Source organism: Gastrolobium bilobum, unplaced genomic scaffold (genome assembly GCF_033153095.1).
Source record: "Gastrolobium bilobum isolate Gb01-03AN ecotype WA unplaced genomic scaffold, APGP_CSIRO_Gbil_v1 utg151847, whole genome shotgun sequence".
NCBI lineage: Eukaryota > Viridiplantae > Streptophyta > Magnoliopsida > Fabales > Fabaceae > Gastrolobium > Gastrolobium bilobum.
Genome location: NW_026898370.1, coordinates 42,435 through 51,635, shown reverse-complemented (window position 1 = coordinate 51,635; position 9,201 = coordinate 42,435). Strand labels below are relative to the sequence as shown.

At 33.6% G+C, this 9,201-nt stretch overlaps 1 protein-coding gene and 1 non-coding gene across 2 annotated transcripts; one reads left to right on the top strand and one right to left on the bottom strand.

Annotated features, from left to right (window-relative positions):
* Nucleotides 1-1,971: 1,971 nt before the first annotated feature.
* LOC133315391 (uncharacterized) lies at nucleotides 1,972-4,078 on the bottom strand. The gene is made up of 2 exons (XM_061516996.1): nucleotides 2,899-4,078; nucleotides 1,972-2,033 (listed from the first exon to the last, which is right to left on the bottom strand). The coding sequence occupies exons 1-2, from the start codon at nucleotides 4,076-4,078 to the stop codon at nucleotides 1,972-1,974; spliced, it is 1,242 nt and encodes a 413-aa protein (XP_061372980.1).
* Nucleotides 4,079-4,613: 535 nt separating this feature from the next.
* Nucleotides 4,614-4,720, top strand: LOC133315392 (small nucleolar RNA R71). Its single transcript, XR_009752065.1, has one exon. It is a non-coding gene; the product is annotated as a small nucleolar RNA R71 (small nucleolar RNA).
* Nucleotides 4,721-9,201: the final 4,481 nt, after the last annotated feature.

Here is a 9,201-nt window from a genome sequence, read left to right as displayed (position 1 = left end):
TCTTCATCTTTTGACTCCTTTTGTCAACAAATCCCTAAAAAATAGCAAAGATGATTCAATTAAATAAAAATTACAGATAATGTTCATGATTATCATTTTAAAACCCTAATTTTTGACTTGTTCAACTAGATAATTCATATTATTTTAGTCCATTAAACACGATAAACTAAAGGTTTATCAAACAATTCCCAGATTTGAACATTGCTGTCCTCAGCAATTAATTAGAATAAAACTATGGGAAAGTTTGGAGACGGCTAGTCATGCTTAATGAATAACAGACAGAAAACTGATCAATAATGAGATATCAAAGTATTCAGATTTATTAAAAATCAATGACACATCAATTTCAAGCAAACAGTCATAATTCACCAGTCATAAAATCATAACATGCATTCTCAAAAGAAAGAGTAATACCATTTAATTTCCACAACACCCTCTCACTTGATTTTTATTTATTCACTCACATTCAGTGTTTAAGGGTATGTGTTTCACTCTTACTTCACTAAATTAACACTACCATAAGCTTGTTTATATTCTCACTCTCCACAGTGTAATTGGTATACAAGGTTAATCAAGAGGTCTTTGATAAGGTTGTAACGTGGCTTAGGTAAAAGGAAAGGAATTATCTGGGTAAGTGGCTTGAGATTACTGATTAAAATTCAATTTTAAAGATGAACTTTAATATGACTTTTCAACATTTCTCTTATTTTTCTCCTCTTTTCTTCTTCCACTTATTCATAAACTAGGAACCTTTTATTTCTTTTCCTTTTTTCCTTTTGTTTTTCTTTTTCTGTTTTTGTAAAGATACACATTTCAACCTTTTTCTTTTCTTTTCCTTTTTCCACCACTTTTTGGCTTTTTCCTCTTTTCACCTTTTTCTCCCATACACTTAGAGTTTGATTTTCTCTTTTTGTTTCAATCATATCTAGTCCCTCATTTAAATTTGAAATTTAATCAGTTCAGGTGAGGATGTGTATAAAATGGCTATTCACAATAAGTTGTCAATGAATAAATAGGCCTAGGCTTAAAGGGGCTTCAACTAAGAATAAACCTTCAGGGTGGCTATTTGGCTATCTAGCTTTTAGAAAGAACTGCCTCTATCATTTCAACAATTGTATACTACAGACCATTTCAAAGAGAAACAAAACAAGTTCTAGAGTGATTCATACAGTAAAGTTCACACCACAAAAAAAAATATTTTCTGTTTAGGCTCAATAGCTTACGGCTAAGGGTGTGAGACTTATTTTTCCAACTCTCTATTTGATCACTTTAGTTATTTTTCTCTTATTCCAGTGAACTATGAAGCATGCTTGACTGACGCTCATTTATGTGTGAAAATAAATTTACACATCATTATACTCTTGATATCAACTATCAACCAATTTCATGTAATTATTCACTATGCATACATATCAAGCACAATGGAAAATCTAAAAATTCACCAATTTTAAAATTTCACTAAATATTTAGTGATTAAGGATGGATGGGGTATTAAAAATAATATATATGAAAACTTAAATATAAACTAATACTTAATCAAATATAATTTTTAAAATAAACTAATACTAAATAAAATAATATATTTAAATCATATAATATGAAAATAATATTGAGAAACTCCCCTGAAAAACTGCATTTGTAATTTGGATATTTCTGTGTAATTTGTGTAATCATGAGTTTCTCCTGCCGACCATGTGAAGTTTATGGTCTGATGAATTGCATGGTACCCATCCCCAGATTTAAATCTTGCTGTCCTCAGCAATAAACTTAAATCTAAAAGAATCCTAAGCAAGAAATCAGAAAAATTTGATACTGTACTCTGCACACATGTCACAGATAAAGAAACTACGTCAGCATGTCATATCCAAAAAAAAATCATAGTCACGTCAAGATCAGTCTCAATATACATCTCATATCAACATGAACTAAAATCAACAAAAGAAAAAAAATATCTAAACATGGAGACAATGGTCAATCCTCATCAATTTCAGTAGTAGGTGCAATATCATTTCTATCAGCATCCTGTGTAGTGTCTGCAACCATATCAGCATTAGTATTCGAGTATCCAACATGTTTGCAAAGTTAGTGCAATTTCCAGATTTATATTCAGATGCATCTGAAAATAATAATGAGTATATGGAACTGAAATACTTTAACAGTATGCATAATGTCAAAGATGATCGCGCTTAAGCGCAGTGATTCGCGCTTAAGCGAGCTGAGGCAGTGAGAAATGGGATAAAATTTTATTTAGCGCGCTTAAGCGCGATTCAGAGAGCTTAAGCGCGCTAGGGCCGAGAGAAATTTCACTTTTTTGGGGGCTTAAGCCTCCTTTAAGGGCTTAAGCTCTCAATACTTAGAAAATTTTCTCCATATTTTCTTATTCCTTGCATTCATCTCTACTGTGTATTCTTCCACCTCAATAATTCTGCTCAATATCATACACAAAACATATAAATGAATAAGAGTTGCGTACCTGTGTATGCTTTAATCCCACTTACACCTGAAAGTCCATCTCAACAGAATTTGATTATTAACCTCAATGTTTTTATTATTTTTTATTTTTATGATATGACTAAAATAAACTATGCTAAGAATAATTAAAATAAGCTAAACTAAATTTAAAATACTATACTAAAATGTTGGAAAATAAAAAATATAGTTGGGTTGCCTCCCACAAGCGCTTGTTTTACGTCACGATTGGTGATGACCAAGCTCTATCATTCAGAAATGGTGTCCTCCCATAGTACTCTTGTGCATATGAGTGAGATGAAGTAGGCTCAATAGCTTTGAATTTGGTGTTTACGTGTTTTCCCTTGCTCCTGAGCTTCTCCATTTTAACCTTTGGCTTACTTTCTTGAGAAGAATTCTCTTTGTGCTCTTCTTCTCCTTTCTTTTCACTAATATAGTAGACTTGATCTTGCGGTTGAATTATAGGTGAAGGGACTTCTTTATCAAAGAACTTGAAAATTGCTTGCTCCCCGTCTACCCGTAAGATCAACTCGCCTTTCGGTACATCAATCAGCGCTCCTGAGGTTGCCAAGAAAGGTCTTCCGAAGATCATAGGAATAGTAGAATTTTCCTCTATATCAAGGATGACAAAATCAACAGGAATGATGAATTTGTCAACCTTTACCAGTATGTCCTCAATAATGCCATAAGCTTGCTTTGTAGAGCGGTCAGCCAGTTGAACTATTGTCTTGGTTGGCCTTACTTCAGTGATCCCCAGTTTCTTCATCATAAATAGTGGCATCACGTTGATGCTGGCACCGAGATCACATAGAACATTTTTCACTTCCATATTGCCTATGTTGCATGGAATGCTGAATCTTCCTGGATCTTTAAGCTTTGGAGGCAACTTTTTCTGGATAATGGCACTGCATTCCTCTGTTAGCGTCACCGTCTCACATTCTTGTAGCTTACGCTTTCGTGATAGAAGATCTTTCATGAACTTTGCGTAATTGGGCATGTTCTCCAAGGCTTCAGTAAACAAGATATTGATTTGCAGCTTCTTGAAAATGTAAAGGAACTTGGAATACTGCTGCTTTTTGATTTCCTCTCTGAACCTCTGCGGATATGGAATCTTTGCATAAGGTGAGAGCTCCAATGGCTTTTCTTGCCTTTCTTGAGCTTTCTTTTTCTCCCATTTGAACTCTTTCTTCTCAGGAATAGTTTTCTCTGCAGCAAATTCTTTGGCAACTTCCTTTTCTTTTTCCTTTTCAGTTGCAAGATCATCATCTTTCTTTTTCTCAACTGAAGGCTTTACCACAGGTTCAATGGCTTTCTCACTCATAGTAGTACTCGCATTGCAGTGTTCCCTACTTGGATTTGGAATAGTGTTACCTGGAAAAGTTCTTTGAACTCTTTCAGTGAACTGCTTTGATAGCTGGCCAATCTGAGTTTCAAGATTCCGGATAGAAGCTTCTTGATTCCGGAATGAGGCCCTTGTCTCTTGCATAAAGGCTGAAGTGTCTTCTCTGAAATTATTGGAACTTTGAATGTAGTCTGATGTGGTCTTGGATAGTTGTGCAAAGGCCTTTTCCCATTCTGATTGTTGAGGAGGTTGCTGTTGCACTGGCATAGGAGGATTCAGCTGATGGTTCAAATTGTAACTAAATCCCGGGTGTTGATTTTGATTTTTATTTCTCCACCCTTGATTTTGATTATTGTCGTATTGGTTCCTCCCTGGATTATATGGAGCTTTTTGATCATGTCAAATTCCATTAACATCTGCAGTTTCGGGTGCCTGGCAGTCTTCAGTAGCATGAGTACCTGCACAAATATCACAAATAATAGCAGGAGTATTAACAGAAGAAACTTGAAATTCAGAAAATTGTTTTGCGAGAGCATCTAGCTGTTGTTGCTGTTTCTTATTGGATTGCAAAATCTGCTCATTCTGAGCCAAGATGGCATCACAGCCATCAAGCTTCATTATCCCCGCTCTTCTCTGTGGTACCGGAGCATTATCGTACTCTTGAGAGGCTAGAGATTCTAGCAATTCTAAAGCTTCCTCTGGAGTTTTTGTTTTCAAGGACCCTCCTGATACAGCATTCACCAATGTTCTTGTGTTCGGCGTCATCCCTTGGAAGAAGGTTCTCGCTTGCTCCCAAGCTTCAATGCCATGTTGGGGACACTTCCTAAGTAGTCCTTTGAATCTTTCCCATGCTTCATATAGAGATTCACTTCCTTTTTGTTCAAAAGAAGTGATATCTGCCCTGAGCTTTGCCATTTTCGAAGATGAGAAAAATTTGTCCAAAAATTTGGTTGCCAAGTCGTCCCAGCGGGTGATGCTTCCTTGAGGTAACGATTGCAACCATCCTCTTGCGTCGTCTTTAAGTGAACATGGGAACAATCTGAGCAAAATAGCATCCCGAGACACCCCATTCATCTTCAAGGTATCACAATATAGCAAGAAGTTTTCCAGATGGATGTAAGGGTCTTCCGTGCTTCCTCCGGCAAATTGGTCTTTCTGAATTAATTGTAAAAGTGCCGGCTTGAGTTCGAAGTTGTTAGCATCCACGTTTGGTCTAACAATACTCGCCGTCTGTGGAACTCGAGCAGGAGTCATGTAATCTCCCAACGTTCTCGGAGGTGGTGGAGGTACATTGTTGTCTCCCATTGCTTCTTCTCTTGGTTCTGTTGAGCTTGAAGCTTCTTTCTCTTGCTGTCTTCTTTCTTTAGCAAGTTTTCTGTTTCTTTTTGCTGTTTTCTCTATCTCCGGGTCGAATTGCAAGGAATCGGTGTCAACGGTACCTCGCATAAACCAGAAAAATAGATTATATAAAATAAGAAAATAAAACTGAATTTAAATAACAAAAAATTAAATAACAGAAAATAAGGTCCAATCTAAGGAATTAATAGCTACTATTAATGTTGAAATAGTAATCCCCGGCAACGGCGCCAAAAACTTGTTGCTACTCACGGCAAGTGCACCGATCGTACAAGTAAATAATGATTAAGTAAGAGATCGTTCCCACGAGGATTACGGTTCAAGCACCAATTGACTATCGCAACTTAAGTTGGACAATCAAGAGTGTATTTGGAAACAGGATTTGAATTGCAAAATTAAAATATTAAATATTAAAGCTAATTACTTGCAGGAATTAAAGACGTGAAATTAAAGATGTGATTTAAGAATGTAAAAGAACGTAGCTAGGGGTTCGATTTCATTTAATCTCCTTATTACGTTTGAATTCCTTCTTAATGTTAATTGTCCTTAGTATCAATCTAATCAATTCTTTTGCATGTTATTAGAGTTCAATCCCTTGTTACTCTAAAACCTTTACAAACTTGAAAGAACCCTAGTTCCCCAGTTATTCCCCAAAAATGCAAGCATTAAGTTCAAGAATCTTAAGGTTACGCAAATTCTATGTCTATCCCTAGAATCATAGCGTTTACGATGAAGTTATCAGACATGGATCACACACCAACATCCCTATTGTCATGCATTTACCGATGATCATTATATAAGATTCAAGCCTATATAAAGCATTAAAAACAGATAACTTCATTCATGATAAAAAGGAAAATTAACGTACGAATTGTTCAAAGCATAATAAATCGACTAAAATCCATCTAACCCTAACTACTTAAAGAACTAGCCGGACATAGCAAAATCAAGAACAAAAGAAAATAGAAAAGCTTCCCCAAACTCCATAAGTGATTGGTGGATCTTCAATATCTCCAGTACACTTGACGTTGATCCGTCTCCGCCGCTCACGAACATGAATCTGATGTTCCTCCGCGTTCCTTCAGCCTCCGAGCACCCAAGAGTTGTTTAGCAATGTAAAAGTTATGTATTTCTGGTCCCCAATGGTGTTTAAATAGGTCAAGAGTTCGTATTGCAGTAGAAAACTTGAATGGGCCTAAGTTGGACTTGTCTGGGCGCTTAAGCTTGTGAATGGGGGCTTAAGCTCTCACTTCTAACAACTTGATAAGATCTTCAATCTTATTGTTTTCACCTTGATTCATCTTCTTTTCTGATTTGATCTCTCTTTATCTAAATCTTCATATTTGAATCATTTGTTATCAAATCCCTTTAAAAATAACAAATATATTAATTAGTTCCAACAATCAGATAATGTTCATGACTATCATTTTAAAACCCTAATTTTTGACTTGTTCAACTAGATAATTCATATTATTTTAGTCCATTAAACAAGATAAACTAAAGGTTTATCATGTTTTCTTTAGTGTTGGGACAATAAGCTCCCATTATATGTAGTTGGTCCAACACTGGTATCCACTCATTTGTCCCACACTTACATAGGAATCTATTTAGACATCTTTATTTGATCACTTTAATTTATCCAATATATATTAAATAACATAATATAATTATTAATACAATATGTAGCCCACAAACACATTAGAAAATATAATTTCCTAATAATCTTTCACCTACACATTGACCTGAGATAATTATATCATATATCCTTAGTGCACAACTATATGTTATTTATCCTTAGATTCCTCCTCAAATACAATCTGGTCTATATCTCCCATATTAATATGAGATCATGGCGGCTTTTGTGACTGTCAAACGTAACTAAACCTTTCATGGTCATCACACTATATATTCAATGACATAGATCAAATATGGATGAGTGACATGAAAATTACATGCAATGTGATCTCGACTATAGATTATGAGTAAAAAATTTAAATTAAATGGTGACAAGATTCTCGACATGGAATTTTTTCTTTTGGCTTTTAGCAATGGTAGTCATACACTTGGATCCTAAGCTTCAGTATTAAACTTGCCTACTTGCTCCGAATTTTTTAGTTGATCATGTCCATAGGAGCTCATATTTTGACAAGGTGATTATAATAATTTTGATGCACTATCATTAGTGTCATCATCATTCAATTAAGTACTATCAAATCATTGAAAGTTTTAGTTATTCGCAGTTATTATTTATTTATTTATTTTACATTTTTTCATGTCAATCTTAAAATGACGTCGTTTTGGATATTAAGGAGAAACAAAATAAGGATATTCTAAAAATTTTAACTACCTCTTGCAACATTAGTTTTATTAAAATATATTATAATTTTTTCCCAAACTTCATAATTAACGTTATTTTGGATCTGCAACTTTATCTAAATTTTTAAAAAATGATGTAAAATTTACTCTAGATGATAATATAACTAATTCAAACTTAATTTTAAAACACGTAAATATTCCTTTTATTATAGATTTAAGGTGGTTTTATGCGTACTGAGGTAAGTGTTTAACATATAAGATTACAATCTAATAATCTTTTTATATTAAAAATATTTCGTTAATTATAAGCTTATTTGGCAATGCAATAAATGCAAAGTTAGTAAATTTTAACACTATAATCTGGGTTAATCTATATTATGAACATTGCTTACTTATTGTATAAATTTATGCACGTGATGCAATTGATATTTTTATAAAGATTTCGGGCCAATAAATATTTTAATTTTTCTTGTTGGCCTTTGAGTTTGAATGACGTATCCATATCCTCTGAAGGGTCATTCCTACCTTCATTATTCTTGATGGTTATTGTCGGGATTACATCTGATCACTTTTATGATCACTGAGCAGTTACTTTGTGGGCACTTCACATCATATCTAAGCTTTAATTTGTTTGATTTAGAATCCAATTGTCCCGATAAGTAGCATCATGAATCTACAAACAATATAATTATTAATACAAATTAATTGACCAATATAATACCCAGCCATCTCTGTGTTGAGATTGACCAACCTATTAGCAGAATTAATTTGTTAGCTTAGTGAAATATGTTTTAACTCATAATCAGCGAGAGGTTACTTAATTAGTTATGTATGGATATAACTTAATTAGTGAAAAAATGATTCAGAATCGGTTTGCAAACAACTCAAAGAAAATCGATTCGGAACCAATTCACATACCCGAACTGATTTGGAACCAATTCTAAAACGTAAAATAGATTCTAAAATATAAACCGATTATGAACCGGTTAAAAAATAATTATTTGATTCAAAATTAAGCTGATTTAAATTAGTTCGATTTGGTTCGGAAAAGGAGAGAGTTATGAGTCACCCCATTTCCTTATTTTGTCATGCTAGATGATGCAAGAAGCTCGTCAAGCACAGTGAAGCTAGGACGATGACTGAGTTGTACATTGCTATTATCTTATTACGAGTTAAAGTGAATCAACTATCGCCGTACGTTTAATTTTGTAATAGGCAGGCAAGAAAACATTCTCTAGTTTGATTATTTAACTTAGACAAATTCAAATTATGATTGTGATCGTTTTAGTGACACGTGTCACGTCAGTTGTGACATTTCTCTTGTTTGCTTGCATGCAGTTCAAGATTGTCCTTGTCAAAGGATTTCACAAGGATATAGCATCATTATATTTATTTGGGAGATAATTGGCTCTTTAGGGTATGCAAAAGTATAATTGAATGCCCTTCCTACTTCTATGTACTGTCTGTACGAAAATCATTTTATTAATTCTGAATAAATTATGATTATTAGATTAATGAAAACTAATAATAAAATTTGATTATAAGGGATTGTAAGTAAAAAAAGTTGTACATATAACCTTCTATTTATCTTATTCTGTATTTAAGAAAAAAAATTAGGAAATAAATCTTTCCATATTAAAAATTTACATAATTCGATCATATAAAAATTTTGTGTCTATCTCTCTTCATATTCATTAAATAAGTGAGATTTAATTATT

Coding starts and splice junctions, on each gene's coding strand:
- LOC133315391 (XM_061516996.1), bottom strand. CDS start 4,078: ATGCCAGTGCAACAGCAACCTCCTCAACAATCAGAATGGGAAAAGGCC. Junction 2,034..2,898: donor AGATCAAGTCTACTATATTA/GTGAAAAGAAAG, acceptor ATATGGTTGCAG/ACACTACACAGGATGCTGAT.